The sequence below is a fragment of the Zea mays genome, chromosome 1 (genome assembly GCF_902167145.1).
Source record: "Zea mays cultivar B73 chromosome 1, Zm-B73-REFERENCE-NAM-5.0, whole genome shotgun sequence".
Classification (NCBI taxonomy): Eukaryota; Viridiplantae; Streptophyta; class Magnoliopsida; order Poales; family Poaceae; genus Zea; species Zea mays.
The window spans coordinates 266,458,892-266,476,707 of NC_050096.1; the positions used below are offsets into that span (position 1 = coordinate 266,458,892).

Consider the following 17,816-nt stretch of genomic DNA (forward strand, 5'->3'; position numbering starts at 1 on the left):
ACAAATGTGTGTTATATTGTTATGAGAAAATGTTTCGGAATCCATTGTGATCCACATGGCGCGCCAGCAGCCGGAGCGAGTGCCGCCGCAGCGGCGTCCTGTCGGTTGCGGAGGTGGTTGGAAGCGCGACGGGGTTTGCGGGAGCCCGCCCCTGAGCGGCGGGCTGTTCGCGGCGGCGACGAGCGCCAGCAGCCGGAGCGAGTGCCGCCGCAGCGGCGTCCTGTCGGTTGTGGAGGTGGTTGGAAGCGCGGCGGGGTTTGCGGGAGCCCGCCCCTGAGCGGCGGGCTGTTCGCGGGGTACCCCGTGGTGGGCCCGAGGACGTGCTGCTGACGGTGTGCCCCTGGGACCCGCGCGTGCGGGGCGGCACCCTCTTCCACCAGACCACCTTCAGCCTCCCCGTGCGCCGCGCCGTGCTGTTCGTCGTCGAGGTGCACCGGCTGCGGGACCTGGAGCCCAGGGCGCTGTGTGGCGTGGAGCTCTACGACGGCATCCTCATGCGCTACGTGAAGGCGTCCACAACCTACCTAGGCAAGCCCGCGCCGCGCGGGGAGCCGTCGGGAGACATGGTGGACTTCGACATCACATACTACCGCAGCTGTGACCCCGGGCAGGCGCGCCTGTTCGAGGACGTGCTGGAGGAGGTCGAGCAGATGGGCATCTTCAAGTACGGTGGCCTGCCGCACTGGGGCAAGAACCGCAACCTCGCCTTCGTCGGTGCCGCGCGCAAGTACCCCGGCCTGCCGCGCGCAAGTACCCCGGCCTGCCGCGCTTCCTGCGCGTCAAGGACGCCTACGACCCCGACGGCCTCTTCTCCAGCGGTGGCGGTGAGCGCTGCGGCCAGCTGCGCGCACTGGTCCTGCTCGTGGAGCACGACATAGGTGAGCGGGGCCAACGCCGCGGGCGGTGCGCGCACGGAGGAGTCCGGGTCCCGGACGCGGCGCATCGCGGCGGCCAGGAGCCTGGGCACGAGTGCCGCGATGGCGTCCCGCGGGTGCTCCCCGGCGACGAGCGCCAGCAGCCGGAGCGAGTGCCGCCGCAACGGCGTCCTGTCGGTTGCGGAGGTGGTTGGAAGCACGGCGGGGTTTGCGGGAGGGCGTGCGGGCGGATGCGGGGGCAGTTTACACTGCTAACTTAATAGTTAGTAGAGATATCCTTATCTGACACCATAAAAACACTTGATTTTGTAAGTCAAAAGCCCTTAGGTGCGCTAGTGTAGCAGTTGCACCGACCAGAGCCACGCCACCCCCACGCTGTACCTTGTGCTTCAATTGTGCTTCAATCAATCACAAACAAGGTACTACGCGCTGGTATCCTAGAGGTCTTAGGGTTATTTGTTTCGAATTAAAGTCGGTTATTTGAAGCTAATACAGATTAAAGCTAAGCGAATATGCTTTTTTTATTTTTTTTAAAACATCAGTCCATCGCGGATGATATATATCCCTATCTTAGCTGACTCATGATTGTCCTTGCCTCCTTCAACAGGCGTGACCTGAACCTCATACGTGCACGCCAGAGCAAGATCAACACTCCCGAATCAAGATCGTAATGAGTGGTATTGAGGGGGGCTAAGGCCCCGTTTGGTTTAAGGTGACTAAAGTTTAGTGACTAAAGTTTACAATTTTAGTCCCTAAATAAGTAAACACGTTAACTAAAGTGGGGTGACTAAACTTTAGTTTTTTAGTCACCAAGGGGATGACTAAAAGGGACTAAAATAATATTTTTACCTTATTTGCCCTCTCCACTTTCTTTTTATAGCAAACATTCATTAATTAATAGGGGTAAAACAGTCATTATTTATAGCAATTAATGCTCTTTAGTCCGGTTTAGTCATTAGAACCAAACGGGGTGCTTTAGGGACTAAACTTTAGTCACTAAAATTTAGTTTAGTGACTAAAGAAACCAAACAGGGCCTAAATCATTTCCAGGTGGGTTGAATCAAGATCGTAATGAGTGGTATTGAGGGGGACTAAATCATTTCCAAGTGGGTGTGTTCATTTGTTCCAGAATCATGACCTAAAACCAATCCAACCAGAAATGTTTATCTAATTTGTATAAGCTTTGATCAACTGGAACCATTCCTGGCCTCAATCCTGAACAAACGAACGCACTCTTTAATCCCTGTGATTTACGGCTGAAACGAAGTCCTCAATAATCTCCAATGTACCCCGAAGCACGGGTCGCCGTGACGCTGCCCTTCCCTGTAATAATCACACAAACACACACACGGATACACAGGAAATGAAGCCCAGGAAATCACTCCCTATTGGTACAGCTCGCAAGTCAACGTTTCACAAGACCTGGTACTCACATACAACGAAAATCCCGACACATGTCTTCAGACGGAGTTACAAATTCACCGGAGCAAATCAGGTCATAGTTATACATTCCTAATTTTTTCTACAAGTACCAAACATGAGACGTACAAACTCTTCGGCGTGTTGCCTGTAGGCTTCACTTCCCTTCACCCAGATTACGGCAACACCGTGGACCCTTGTGCTACGGATCACTGCAAAGGATTTCGGTGAAGACAGAGAGTGCGTCCTGCAGGTACGACGACCTGCTCTCGTCCGGAACTGGAGCGTTGAGCATCGTTAGAAGACACCCCATGGGTAGGTTCAGCGTCTCGCTTGGGGTGTCCACCAGAAGCGCGCATAGCTCCTCTGCCATCTTCGAGTAGCATGCCCTGTCAAACACGACACTGTCAGCAAGCCCAGTGAGAGAATACTCCAAATATAAACCTAAACAAGAATGCTTTAGAATTCCAAATGGCGCTGATCAGCTGGGATTTGAACAATTTAACATAACAGTGAAGTTCCTCAGGTAGTTCAGGTTTGCTATTTGCATCAACTCATTATAATCCAGTGGCCCAATGTAACACCCTAAAATTCATCAATTAAAAATAACCCAATTTAATTTACTAATTTCCAAAAGATATGAAAAATATTATTTTAAAATAATGAAATGGTGACATAAATGAATGGGACAATTTCTTGATTAGATAAAATTTTGTCAAGTGTTTGATGCATTAATGACGAGGCATAAAATTTGTTTCCTAATACATTGCAAGGATTATATTTATGTTATTTTTATTGGGATATTTAAAAAATATATTTATTTATAATTTTTATTGAAAAACCTATTATAAAAAATGAATTTCGAAATTGAAAAAAAAGGAAAAAAAAATTGTGGACGATCGGCCGCTCGGCCAACACCGTCACGTGAACTTCACCCGGGCTCCTCTCACCTCCGTCCTTTCTTCCTATTACAAGCAGCCCCAGCCATCAACACTATCCGTCTTCTCCATTCCTCGCCAAATGTTTGTTGTTCGCTGTTCGCGACTGTACCCGTTTGCCAGCCATTCTGTCTCCTCGCCTGCGTAGTGGAGCACCATTGCGGCGACGTTTCTCCTCCTGTGATTTTTCCCCTTCTCCCTCCTCGCGGCATCCCCGTCAGCAGTTACCTTCCCCCGCAGCGGCCATTGATGTTGATTCTGGCTGTTAATTACTCACGGATTAATAGCAGTGCATCAATTTCTCTTTATAGGGTCTTAATCGACACTGATTCCCTCCTTTCCTCCACTATATAGGGCGCAACACCCCCTCCTCTCCTCCTTTCACCATCCGACACCGTTAATGGATTTTATTGGCAGTCGTTTTAACTCTGTAATTCAAGACCGGCTTCAATGGTCGCGGTTGCAAATTCCTCCTCCCTTTGGGCTATAAAAGGTTGCGCCCAGTCCTTCTCTCCTTGCCCCTGATCGCTCTCTCGCTCACAAATCACAACATCACATGTGCTTACTGGCTCGCAGCTGCCGCGGCTGTGCTCGCCGGAGTTCACGCCTCGCTGACCCCCTGCTCCATTACTGAGCCTCCCTGCTGCTGCGCACCGTTGTGCTCGCGCCACCACGTTGTGTTGTTGCCGTTGCCGGAGCTCCGTCTGCTTTGTCGTCTGTACTACACCGGTGCTGCTCAACCCTCGTGCCTCGCACTATCTACTAGCCCGGCTCTCTGCTCCTCCGCCACGATGTCTACTACTCACCATCGTCATGTGTCGTTGGAGACCCTTGCCGATGAACTATCTCCTCACCGGACCTTCTCCCGCGCCACAGATTTCTCAGCCGTGCCGAAACCCCGCGCCTGAAGCCCCCTGCTTTCTTCCCCGTCGCAAGGTAGAAGATGAAAATTTTTGTTGTTATTCATACGTATGACGTTTTTTATGTAAAACGATTATTTGGAGTGCAAATAAATTGATTCATGTAATATCAGTTCTATATGTTTATGCAAAATAATTTATTTCAGCATTCACAATAGTTTACACGTTTCATTAATTTATGATCGTTAGATTCGATTCATATGTAGTCATCAAATTAAGAAATTAAAAATAATTATAACCTTGATGTTTTATAATAATAAAAAAAGATAGATGTTTATAATGATATATGTACATAAAAATATAAATCTACCTCTCATAGTCTATCTTTAATTATGTTTTAGTTTCTGTTACAGTTTTATTATAAAATGTATATTTTGGAACCTAAATAAAATAGAAATGGTTTTGTTAGTTTCACACTTATGTGATAAATATTTTTAATTAGTGTTTCCAATAGTTCACGTATTTTCACTAGAATTACAGTTGTTACAAAAGAAATATTAAAATGACTTTTTCAATATATATCATGTTTTTATAATTTAATAATATTCATTATAGATGTTTAAGTATAGCTTTCTTAAATAGAAATTTATGTGAAAATGTAGAACATACGGTTCTCAATGACAGTAAAAGATAATTAATTAATTAGCCTTTCTGATACTCTATTAATTAAGCTTATATCTCAATTTATTCATAACTAGTTATATAGTCTTGATTAATCATTCCATCACATTTAGTCCATGTTATATATATCATTTAGTGGTCCCTAAAGGATAAAATAAAGAAAATTAGTGTTCATGTCCTTTTTATAATTAAAATGTTAGTTTACATATTTGTTTTGTATATAGCTTTCTTAACAAAGAATATAGGACATGTACTTTTTAATAAAAATAAAATATAGTTGTTTGTTCATTGTTTCTTACATAAAAGTTCATTTAAGGCATATATCATAACTTTCCATAAATAGGTGTTTAATAGTAATGATCTTTTCACATAAAACCTATTTAGACTTATATCTTAATTTGTCATAAGTGATTGGTTAACAATATTTATAATATGTTCCATAATGCTTCTAAAATTAATAACGTTATTAGTAACACACTAACCTTAGATATATAACATATATCCTTTCTAAAAGGTTAAAAAGGTTTAATAATGTTATAACGTATTTTCTCATCTTATAAACCCTTAATCTTAGACATATCACATATGGTGTTTTATAAAAGACTAAATTGGTAAACCAAATATTTGTATATTTTAATTAAGCTAATGTCTTGTTTTATAAAATATATATAGATCACACATTTTTGAAAAGAATACCTTCTTATTATAACCACTACTTGCGACGTTTTTATAAAGCGGATGCTCTTTTCGTTAGGCTTTCTTTTAGCTTTACGTATGATGAATGTTGTATGTTATTGAGTGGTGTTTGTTCTTCTTGTTTGTTTGTGTGATATTCAGTGGTTGATCTAGTAGTTAAGAATCAAGATCTATTCCTATCCGTGGAAGAACCGCAAGTTTTCAATAAGCAAGGCAAGTGGACTTCTCCCTCTGCATACTCTATTTGATCCCAAACAATACATTTAATAAGGTTTATTCTTTTGGATATATATGCATAATTTGACGGGTTACTTATTTAGATAATCTTTCCAACCTTATTCCTTGATCAAACCTGGGAATTATAATTTAATCAAGTAGCTATGCTATTGCTACAACTTAACTTTATGCAGTCACTCCCGCTTATGATATTAATGTTCCAAATGGTAAGTCTACTCTATTGTTGTTAACCCGATGGTTAAACAAGATTATTGCATATTAATTGGAACATGGAGTGACCACTCGGGAAAACAGTGCTACCATGAGAACTATCATGGCTCTGGTCTTGGCTAAATAACTAGGGAAGTCTTATGTTGGGTGCTGGTCGTGGTCGACAGGAACGGGGGCATCTGGCAAGCTCTTATAGTTCCAGCTCAGGCAGATTGGATACGGGCATAGTTCCCAAAGCTTTACCCTGTAGTCTAGACTATAAGTTGGTTACGGTAGGTGTGCCTTATGCAGTTTGACCATTTCCAGCATTTTCGTAATGAGGACTCTAGGGAGAAGCCTCGTAGTGAGACCCTGGCCATTCACCTCGGAAGTGAATACGGGTCTAGCTAACCCGGGCTAGAAGGGAATCGCGACTCATGGGTAAAGATGCGCCACCTCTGCAGAGTGTAAAACTGATATATCAGCCGTGCTCACGGTTATGAGCAGCCTGGACTCCTCACATGATAATTGAACTTGAAGATGAAAATAAATCGAGATCCGATGATCTGCCAATGGTTTGCTTAAGTGGTTTCACTTAAGTGTTGTTGATATATTCTTATACCTTTGTTTAATGGGAATACCTGGGATTCACACTTATTAGTAAGACAGGTGTTGTTAATAAAATGTGGACCAACTAAAATGCTTACTGCTCAACCTTAGCCTCACCTTATTACCTTGCATTAGTTTTTCCCCCACTTGCTGAGCCCCGACCATAAGTGAGCTCACCCTTGCTTAATTTTGATCAGAAGTTGCAGATGAAGATATGATGCTGAACTCCATGGATGCTAGTCTAGTGATACCCCCGGTCATCTTCCTGTGGATGGATGCCCATGTTTCGCTGTACTTTGATGAATAAAGGTTAAGACATTATGTCTGTTCGAAGTGTAATATGTTAATATAATCGTTATTTACGCTTTTATGCATTGTTCTTTTGATATATTACACTTGTGACGTCAACATATGTGTGGAAATAGATCCTGGCACACATATGCTATGCGCTTGGTTCCGCCCCCTGGAACCGGGTGTGACAGAAGTGGTATCAGAACAATGTGACCGTAGGTCGCTAGATTAGTTAAAAATGGAAAGCCCAGTCAATCTTTCAAAGCTTGATATATTTTCCTCCATAAAAACCTACTTTATATCAAAACTTGTCTCTTTTATTTTCAACTCTTCTAGTCTGATTTTGGTCTATGAGAAGACTCTACTCAGAAGTACTACAAGATGATCAAGTTAGGATTGAGGAACTTGAAGTGAAGTCTACCGGAAGGAACCCTTTAGAAGCTATGGAAGATGCCCCATTCTATGTCTTATCCCCGCCCCGCAAGAAGTTTCGTTATAGATCTCTTGGATCTATTACCATTCTTCTTGGTTAGGTTGATAGGATAGTTCTATAGTGCTAAGTTTTCGACTAGATCGGTAAGGACGACGTTATATTATTGTTGTTTTCTAACTCATAATATTGCTATATAACCCTTGATTTCCTCTACTCTTGTTTTCTTGCCATTGTATTGTCATCCTTGGACAATATCTACCTTGATATATTAAACTTTTGCCTCTCTACTTTTCTGCTTGATAATGCTTTCTCCCTATTGAATTCTTATACTTTTGCTTTCGTGCCATTGTATTGCCACTCTTGCGCAATATCTACCTTGATATATTGAACCTATGCCTCTCTATTTTGTCTCCTTGATAAAGCTTTCTACCTAACTCACCTCATATCCTTGGTTGTATCATTTATCCTCACTTTAATAGTTCACGGTTATCTTATTTCTCTCTTGGCCACCAACAAATATGTCTTGTCTAACTCCTTGCTATTTCTTTCCCGACTCCTTGATTTTATAATATCTTTCTTATTCCTTGTCTCACCTTTTGTTTGGTTGAATGAGTAGAATTGGATTGTGTTGTGCTGGTATGCTTGAGTTCATGTTAGTTGTTTTTGTGCCCTTGTTTGATTTGCTTCTTTGTTATGATTGTTGGTGTATTGTGTGACTTTTGTCCACAATGGCATCAATTAGCTAGGAAAAACCTTAGATAGATGGGTTTTCTCTGCTCTCTATAATCTGTCTTTACTCAACCCTTTCGTCCCTTTCATTCTTCCATACCCATACAGATGTCAGACCTTGGAATGTCAACTACAAGTGATGTCACTAAGTGCAAAGAATGTGGTGTGTTGGCAAATCAAAACAACGCTATAAATAAAACAGCTGATGAACAGACATTCAAGACGCAAAAGGATGCACAACCAAACCAACAAACAAGTGACCTTGGAACATGTTGTTGTTGTTATGAGTACTATGGAATTCCTTGTCGCCAGATCAGTATAAACGAAAGTGAAACTACAAAACAGAAGAACCGGATTTTATTTTCTGGCATAAACAGACATATGTCTCCCCAAGAACAACTAATAGCAGATTCTATCATACCTAATGCACTGTCAGTTGATGAATTGCAAAGTATTCCAGAAAGGAAACATCACAAGGATGCCCAGCCCCAAGAAGAAATACATGTGTTACATTGATGGATGGACTATTACTTGCACACAGTTTCAGCCTCGTCGTCGCATCAGGTCCAAGAAACAAAAAGGGAAACATGGAAAAAGTCAAGAAATAACTGCAAGAAAAGCTTGCTATCAATGTGGACGTGAAGGTCATTACTTCCGTAACTGTCCTGAGAAAAGTTCACTACAGATCACCTCTGAGATGAAGCTATCTCAGTCTTCAGACATGGAATGTGAACAAAAATGCACAAAAACTTCTAACAACACCGTAAAGACAACTCCACCATGTAACTTATCAAGTCGTGCTTGCTTTGGCTGTGGTGATACCGGCCATCTTGTTAATGGTTGTCCTAAGAAAGATGTGGAGATCAATAAGGTCCAAAAGAAAAGACAACACCCTCAAACCCATGCATCAACAAAGAATAAACAACGGAAAGAGACCACAGGAAAGATAAGTTATGTAGTGACAGGAACCATTCCATATGATGATGCAGTAATTTTTGGAACACTAGTCATTCACTCAACCGTCGCCACCGTGTTGTATGATCCTCATACAACACATTCTTTTATTAGTGCCCAATTTGCAACAAAGTATGGTATCTTTAAGTGTCCCTTGAGATCAAGGAAGACCATCAGTGCACCCGAAGGAAAAATGTTAGTAAACTACATATGTCCAAAAGTAAGTGTTAAAATCAATGGGATAGATTTTCCAGCTGATCTTATAGTATAGAATCAATGGGAAAGGATGTGATTCTTGGAAAGAATTGGTTACAAAGAACTAAGGCAGTAATCCAACATACTGAGAGAACCATGTGTTTGGAAACCCCATCCGGAGAAAGAATAGTAGTTGAAGACAATCGACCTCCAGCCCTGAAGATTGGTACATCTAACAAGGAAGAATAATATATCATTTAGCTAGAAGAAGGAGTATGTCTCACGAAAAAAATGTCAAGGTGTTGCCCCTTTCAAGATTTGTAATTGTGTTAAGTGATATATGAATAAATTTAGAGAATCTTTCGCACCTATTGTGTTTTGCCCTTTACAAAGAGAATAAAGTATGGTGTCATCTGCTATATGCAAACAATATGATGCTCTATTCTAGTTGCCCTAAAGTCCCGCTCAAGTCTTTCTCTCAATTTGTGCTCAAAGAAATACTGTTGGATCAGAAAGATGATTTGGATATCATGCTCTGAAATCTATAAGGTTCAAAAGATCTTTGTTAAGGATTATAACACTTGTACACTCTTGTAGTATGGTGAAGCTAGGAGAAATATGAAACCATCCTTGTTCCTTGACTAATCTTATCTTGGAAATCAAAAAGTTGTGTTCGCTCTCTATCTTAATGTCATACAAGTCTCTTATGCAGTTTGTCTCACTAACCCTTTTACCCTCTGACTAGATGATGAACCCCCAATGGAAATTAAGTAAATGATGCCAACAACAAAATTCCTACCTTAACAACTATGAACGAGAAAAATGAGTCACAGAGATATTCAATGAATGGAATGAAGAACGACAAAAGGAATAGAAAAATGTTTGGATACATGATTAGTCCACCTCAACCACAAGCAAAAGCCCCAAAACACATTGATACCCAAACAGAAGAATCAAGTCAGGCTCAGTCATTTGAGATACAAACACCCAATCAACCCTCACAAAGTTGGTCAAGCAAAGTTGACTCGCAAAGAACTCAAAGCAAGAGGTGCTTGCTGCTACTGCAAAAAACGAAGGACATCTTATTCGTGAATGCCCCAAGAAGCGTCTAGACCGACTAGAGAAGAAAGCTGCCAAGCATGACCTAAGCAATAGTTCATAAGACCAACCATTTTATAAGTACGATAATGAAGGTCGCTTGATTAGTATACATTGCAGAGCAAAGAAAAAAGGAAGTTTCTTAATTTTAGAATAGTTCAATGTGAACTAAGAACCTACAAAGAACCATATATCTCCTTTGCTTTCGTGCTAGCCTTCCTTAATCTCGAGGACGAGATTCTTTTAAGAGGGGTAGATTTTGTAACACCCTAAAATTCATCAATTAAAAATAACCCAATTTAATTTACTAATTTCCAAAAGATATGAAAAATATTATTTTAAAATAATGAAATGGTGACATAAATGAATGGGACAATTTCTTGATTAGATAAAATTTTGTCAAGTGTTTGATGCATTAATGACGAGGCATAAAATTTGTTTCCTAATACATTGCAAGGATTATATTTATGTTATTTTTATTGGGATATTTAAAAAATATATTTATTTATAATTTTTATTGAAAAACCTATTATAAAAAATGAATTTCGAAATTGAAAAAAAGGGGAAAAAAATTGTGGACGATCGGCCGCTCGGCCAACACCGTCACGTGAACTTCACCCGGGCTCCTCTCACCTCCGTCCTTTCTTCCTATTACAAGCAGCCCCAGCCCCCAGCCATCAACACTATCCGTCTTCTCCATTCCTCGCCAAATGTTTGTTGTTCGCTGTTCGCGACCGTACCCGTTTGCCAGCCATTCTGTCTCCTCGCCTGCGTAGTGGAGCACCATTGCGGCGACGTTTCTCCTCCTGTGATTTTTCCCCTTCTCCCTCCTCGCGGCATCCCCGTCAGCAGTTACCTTCCCCCGCAGCGGCCATTGATGTTGATTCTGGCTGTTAATTACTCACGGATTAATAGCAGTGCATCAATATCTCTTTATAGGGTCTTAATCGACACTGATTCCCTCCTTTCCTCCACTATATAGGGCGCAGCACCCCCTCCTCTCCTCCTTTCACCATCCGACACCGTTAATGGATTTTATTGGCAGTCGTTTTAACTCTGTAATTCAAGACCGGCTTCAATGGTCGCGGTTGCAAATTCCTCCTCCCTTTGGGCTATAAAAGGTTGCGCCCAGTCCTTCTCTCCTTGCCCCTGATCGCTCTCTCGCTCACAAATCACAACATCACATGTGCTTACTGGCTCGCAGCTGCCGCGGCTGTGCTCGCCGGAGTTCACGCCTCGCTGACCCCCTGCTCCATTACTGAGCCTCCCTGCTGCTGCGCACCGTTGTGCTCGCGCCACCACGTTGTGTTGTTGCCGTTGCCGGAGCTCCGTCTGCTTTGTCGTCTGTACTACACCGGTGCTGCTCAACCCTCGTGCCTCGCACTATCTACTAGCCCGGCTCTCTGCTCCTCCGCCACGATGTCTACTACTCACCATCGTCATGTGTCGTTGGAAACCCTTGCCGATGAACTATCTCCTCACCGGACCTTCTCCCGCGCCACAGATTTCTCAGCCGTGCCGAAACCCCGCGCCTGAAGCCCCCTGCTTTCTTCCCCGTCGCAAGGTAGAAGATGACATTTTTTGTTGTTATTCATACGTATGACGTTTTTTTATGTAAAACGATTATTTGGAGTGCAAATAAATTGATTCATGTAATATCAGTTCTATATGTTTATGCAAAATAATTTATTTCAGCATTCACAATAGTTTACACGTTTCATTAATTTATGATCGTTAGATTCGATTCATATGTAGTCATCAAATTAAGAAATTAAAAATAATTATAACCTTGATGTTTTATAATAATAAAAAAAGATAGATGTTTATAATGATATATGTACATAAAAATATAAATCTACCTCTCATAGTCTATCTTTAATTATGTTTTAGTTTCTGTTACAGTTTTATTATAAAATGTATATTTTGGAACCTAAATAAAATAGAAATGGTTTTGTTAGTTTCACACTTATGTGATAAATATTTTTAATTAGTGTTTCCAATAGTTCACGTATTTTCACTAGAATTACGGTTGTTACAAAAGAAATATTAAAATGACTTTTTCAATATATATCATGTTTTTATAATTTAATAATATTCATTATAGATGTTTAAGTATAGCTTTCTTAAATAGAAATTTATGTGAAAATGTAGAACATACGGTTCTCAATGGCAGTAAAAGATAATTAATTAATTAGCCTTTCTGATAATCTATTAATTAAGCTTATATCTCAATTTGTTCATAACTAGTTATATAGTCTTGATTAATCATTCCATCACATTTAGTCCATGTTATATATATCATTTAGTGGTCCCTAAAGGATAAAATAAAGAAAATTAGTGTTCATGTCCTTTTTATAATTAAAATGTTAGTTTACATATTTGTTTTGTATATAGCTTTCTTAACAAAGAATATAGGACATGTACTTTTTAATAAAAATAAAATATAGTTGTTTGTTCATTGTTTCTTACATAAAAGTTCATTTAAGGCATATATCATAACTTTCCATAAATAGGTGTTTAATAGTAATGATCTTTTCACATAAAACCTATTTAGACTTATATCTTAATTTGTCATAAGTGATTGGTTAACAATATTTATAATATGTTCCATAATGCTTCTAAAATTAATAACGTTATTAGTAACACAGTAACCTTAGATATATAACATATATCCTTTCTAAAAGGTTAAAAAGGTTTAATAATGTTATAACGTATTTTCTCATCTTATAAACCCTTAATCTTAGACATATCACATATGGTGTTTTATAAAAGACTAAATTGGTAAACCAAATATTTGTATATTTTAATTAAGCTAATGTCTTGTTTTATAAAATATATATAGATCACACATTTTTGAAAAGAATACCTTCTTATTATAACCACTACTTGCGACGTTTTTATAAAGCGGATGCTCTTTTCGTTAGGCTTTCTTTTAGCTTTACGTATGATGAATGTTGTATGTTATTGAGTGGTGTTTGTTCTTCTTGTTTGTTTGTGTGATATTCAGTGGTTGATCTAGTAGTTAAGAATCAAGATCTATTCCTATCCGTGGAAGAACCGCAAGTTTTCAATAAGCAAGGCAAGTGGACTTCTCCCTCTGCATACTCTATTTGATCCCAAACAATACATTTAATAAGGTTTATTCTTTTGGATATATATGCATAATTTGACGGGTTACTTATTTAGATAATCTTTCCAACCTTATTCCTTGATCAAACCTGGGAATTATAATTTAATCAAGTAGCTATGCTATTGCTACAACTTAACTTTATGCAGTCACTCCCGCTTATGATATTAATGTTCCAAATGGTAAGTCTACTCTATTGTTGTTAACCCGATGGTTAAACAAGATTATTGCATATTAATTGGAACATGGAGTGACCACTCGGGAAAACAGTGCTACCATGAGAACTATCATGGCTCTGGTCTTGGCTAAATAACTAGGGAAGTCTTATGTTGGGTGTTGGTCGTGGTCGACAGGAACGGGGGCATCTGGCAAGCTCTTATAGTTCCGGCTCAGGCAGATTGGATACGGGCATAGTTCCCAAAGCTTTACCCTGTAGTCTGGACTATAAGTTGGTTACAGTAGGTGTGCCTTATGCAGTTTGACCATTTCCAGCATTTGCGTAATGAGGACTCTAGGGAGAAGCCTCGTAGTGAGACCCTGGCCATTCACCTCGGAAGTGAATACGGGTCTAGCTAACCCGGGCTAGAAGGGAATCGCGACTCATGGGTAAAGATGCGCCACCTCTGCAGAGTGTAAAACTGATATATCAGCCGTGCTCACGGTTATGAGCAGCCTGGACTCCTCACATGATAATTGAACTTGAAGATGAAAATAAATCGAGATCCGATGATCTGCCAATGGTTTGCTTAAGTGGTTTCACTTAAGTGTTGTTGATATATTCTTATACCTTTGTTTAATGGGAATACCTGGGATTCACACTTATTAGTAAGACAGGTGTTGTTAATAAAATGTGGACCAACTAAAATGCTTACTGCTCAACCTTAGCCTCACCTTGTTACCTTGCATTAGTTTTTCCCCCACTTGCTGAGCCCCGACCATAAGTGAGCTCACCCTTGCTTAATTTTGATCAGAAGTTGCAGATGAAGATATGATGCTGAACTCCATGGATGCTAGTCTAGTGATACCCCCGGTCATCTTCCTGTGGATGGATGCCCATGTTTCGCTGTACTTTGATGAATAAAGGTTAAGACATTATGTCTGTTCGAAGTGTAATATGTTAATATAATCGTTATTTACGCTTTTATGCATTGTTCTTTTGATATATTACACTTGTGACGTCAACATATGTGTGGAAATAGATCCTGGCACACATATGCTATGCGCTTGGTTCCGCCCCCTGGAACCGGGTGTGACACCCAACTCCATCAAAACATGGTACAAAAGGAAATGGTTTCAGATAGTGGATGTGGATCAGTCACATACTGTAGAATCGAACGTTACCTTGACTCAACAGGTAATTTGCTTCCCCAGACTAACAACGACTCGATTAATCGGCCAAAGAAACTTCTGCATGATTCACTCATCTCCTCGAGTGAACCCTGAAACAAAAAAAAGTAATGCTGACCTCAGCCACAGTTCTACAAGGAAATGTTTGTGAGTTTGTCTCTGAAGTAGGGCTTGTACCGAATCATCCATGGCATTTCTTTCTTGCATTGAGTTCTTCAGAACGTAGAAGTCTATGTATATTCCGGCACCAAGGTCCCAGTCAGCAATTTCATACTTGTGGTTCTCCAAGGCACTTGTGATCCTCTATATCTCCTAATGGTTAGCTGAGCCAAAATAACAACGAATGAAGTGACTGCATATTCATACCAGGAATGCCATGTTTATAAAAAATGATAATAAAATGAATAGATTGTTTGAACAAACTCATCATGAGGTTTCTAGGAAATACGTGCAACTGTATATTTATGCACAGCAAAAGCAATATGTTTCAACCATGGTGAAAAAAGGGTAATATATTTACCAAATAAAGAAATTCATTGAAAAAATGTTTAGGGCACTGTAAGCAAAACTTACATGACAGAAACATAGAATGAGCAACAGAAGTCACGAAAATAGTATGAGCTTTCTTCCAGTTGCCACACTGAATCAAATTCTCCAGTGCGCCCTGTTTATCTCCATAGTATTCGTGATAAAGAGCCTGTATATAGAGCTCATTAGCTACACATGCTTCATGTGTGATGTTTTTTCATGCACTGGCATTATAAACCATTTGCAAAGCATATTACTAAAGAAATTTTCTACTCACCAGAGCTTCATGCATCCATTCTTCTGGTATACAAGTTCTACAATGTACTGCCTTTGAGCATCATCTCTACTCCATGACTCGCAATACTGTGATAAAACTTCTAAGCTCGGAGGGATCCCGAGACCAGCAGAGAACCTTAGAAATCGCCTGCTCGTTCTTCATCCCTTCGACTCTCCGCAGCACAAAAGCGGGAGGCGGCGACTTGCCCTCCTCCTGTGCCAGGGTCAACCACGCCTGCCTTTCCAATTCGGCATCATCCTCAACGATGACCCCCTCCCACTCGAAGATGACGCCGAGCCACCAGCAGCACATGCGCTCGAGGCGGAGCAGCTGGTTGTGCAGTGGGTTACCTTGCTAACTACAAAATATAAGTCCAGATGGCAGGTAATAAGCTAGCTGATGTAAACAAAAGGAAATAAGAAATGGCAGCCGTGCAGACAATCAAGCCCCAGAATGAGACACTGGAGATGTCGTAAATTGTCCGTCTTTGAACGCGTGAATGTACTGTTGGGGCAAGGAATGCTCGGCCTGCAAAAGTTTTAGCAAAAATGAGAGAATGGTCAAGACCAGCGTATATATATTTTTTATACAGAAAAAAACTATGGTCTCCTTTCAGTTCAATTTCGCCATGTTCTCCCAGAATGGTTTGTGTAAGTGCTGGATGGTGAAATATGAAGTTGAGAGCCTTGGAAAAGCAAAAGTGGAACCAAAGTTTCAGTTTACTTAATTAAAATTTCAGATGGCAGGTAATAAGCTAGCTGATGTAAACAAAAGGAAATAAGAAATGGTGAAAATTTTGACCCGTTCTAATATCTAGTTACCTTGCTAACTACAAAATATAAGTCTAGATGGCAGGTAATAAGCTAGCTGATGTAAACAAAAGGAAATAAGAAATGGCAGCCGTGCAGACAATCAAGCCCCAGAATGAGACACTGGAGATGTCGTAAATTGTCCGTCTTTGAACGCGTGAATGTACTGCTGGGGCAAGGAATGCTCGGCCTGCAAAAGTTTTAGCAAAAATGAGAGAATGGTCAAGACCAACGTATATATATTTTTTATACAGAAAGAAACTATGGTCTTCTTTCAGTTCAATTCGCCATGTTCTCCCAGAATGGTTTGTGTAAGTGCTGGATGGTGAAATATGAAATTGAGAGCCTTGGAAAAGCAAAAGTGGAACCAAAGTTTCAGTTTGGGGTCATCTGCCCTGTTCCGCGGAGGCCATGACGGCGTGGGGCTGGTGACCCCAACGTCCCCCATGTCGCCACCATCCCCGGGGATCCCCCGATACTCCCTGCGAGGGCTAGCCCTGGCCTCCTTCGTGACCCCATAGCCAGCGCCCTGACCGGCCAATCGGCGAGGCGCGACGATGGCTGCCTGGTGACCCGGGCCACGAGGCGGCGGCTGGCGAAGGCGGTGGGCAGGGGTCGGCAGGCGACGACATGGAACGTCCGGCAGAGGTGGTGGTGGTGGGAAGCGGCGGCGCCCCTGGACCTGTGGTCGAACAGGTGGGGGGCTATTATGGAGGTGCTCGCGCTGACCGTGTCGACAACCATGATGGTCGCTGGATCCGGCGCCCTCCCACCTAGCTACGAAGAATCGAGAGACCGGAGCCCAAGCGGCCAAACAAACAATTGTTGGACCAAATTTGCTGGAACCGTCTACTCCTCTGCCGGAATCGCGCTGCAAGAAAAGAGGGAGAAACGAATAGCTGAGACTCCAATCCAACACATGAAAGGAGATGAAGGCAACCAAGAACCAACAAGCAAGAGGAAGGGCACGGCTACCAAACTAACACCAGGAACCCAATCAATCAATCAATCGGCAGTTGAAGCTCAAGCCGAGATCAATGATTGGGTGGGGGAAAGAGAGGAAAGGGGAAGCGGACGAGGCAAGGAGACAAGGAGGGAGGAGGCGGTACCGACGGCGGATAGGGCGATCGGACGGCCGCGGAGGCGTCGCTGGGTCGCGGAGGAACGGGAGGTTGCTTCGGCCGTGGCGGAATTGCGGCGGGCGGGGTCACGGCGGCTCCTGCGGCCGCGACGGAATTGCGGCTTGCGGGCTGGATGGCGGGGGGCGGGCTGGATGGCGGGCGGGAGTGCAGGTCGCGACGTTCGCGGCGGCCGCGGCGGGCGGGGGTGCAGGTTGCGGCGTTTGCGGCGGCCGCGGCGAGCGGGCTTAGGTAGGCGGGCGAGCGGGGGCAGTCTACAATAGGTTCTTAATAGTTGTAGAGATAAAAGTGGTGGATAAATTCCAAATCCCCGTTAATAAAGAAGGCTCACTTATGGGAGATAAACCAAACTCAAGCCATTTCTCTGTAATTTGATTAGCAGATC

The 17,816-nt window shown here is 41.9% G+C and overlaps 1 protein-coding gene and 1 pseudogene across 2 annotated transcripts; both read right to left on the reverse strand.

Moving 5' to 3' along the window:
- Positions 1–2,242: 2,242 nt before the first annotated feature.
- LOC103643791 (nuclear pore complex protein NUP96-like) lies at positions 2,243–14,986 on the reverse strand. Of its 2 annotated transcripts, XM_020547273.1 has the most exons (3): positions 14,856–14,986; positions 14,673–14,770; positions 2,497–2,698 (listed from the first exon to the last, which is right to left on the reverse strand). In XM_020547273.1, the coding sequence occupies exons 1-3, from the start codon at positions 14,883–14,885 to the stop codon at positions 2,497–2,499; spliced, it is 330 nt and encodes a 109-aa protein (XP_020402862.1). In that variant the 5' UTR covers positions 14,886–14,986. The 2 variants fall into 2 exon arrangements, 1 of the variants encoding a protein (XP_020402862.1); XR_002266864.2 differs by lacking the exon at positions 14,856–14,986 and having other exon boundaries at positions 2,243–2,683.
- Positions 14,987–15,588: 602 nt separating this feature from the next.
- On the reverse strand, positions 15,589–17,215 carry LOC103645520 (5-amino-6-(5-phospho-D-ribitylamino)uracil phosphatase, chloroplastic-like; annotated as a pseudogene).
- Positions 17,216–17,816: the final 601 nt, after the last annotated feature.

What these genes read in the sequence shown, in the direction of transcription:
- LOC103643791 (XM_020547273.1), bottom strand. Translation starts at nt 14,885, where the DNA reads ATGCAAGAAAGAAATGCCATGGATGATTCG. An exon ending in GAAATGCCATGGATGATTCG is followed by an intron (nt 14,771 to 14,855) that starts GTACAAGCCCTA and finishes TTTTTGTTTCAG; the next exon opens with GGTTCACTCGAGGAGATGAG. An exon ending in AAATTACCTGTTGAGTCAAG is followed by an intron (nt 2,699 to 14,672) that starts GTAACGTTCGAT and finishes GCTTGCTGACAG; the next exon opens with TGTCGTGTTTGACAGGGCAT.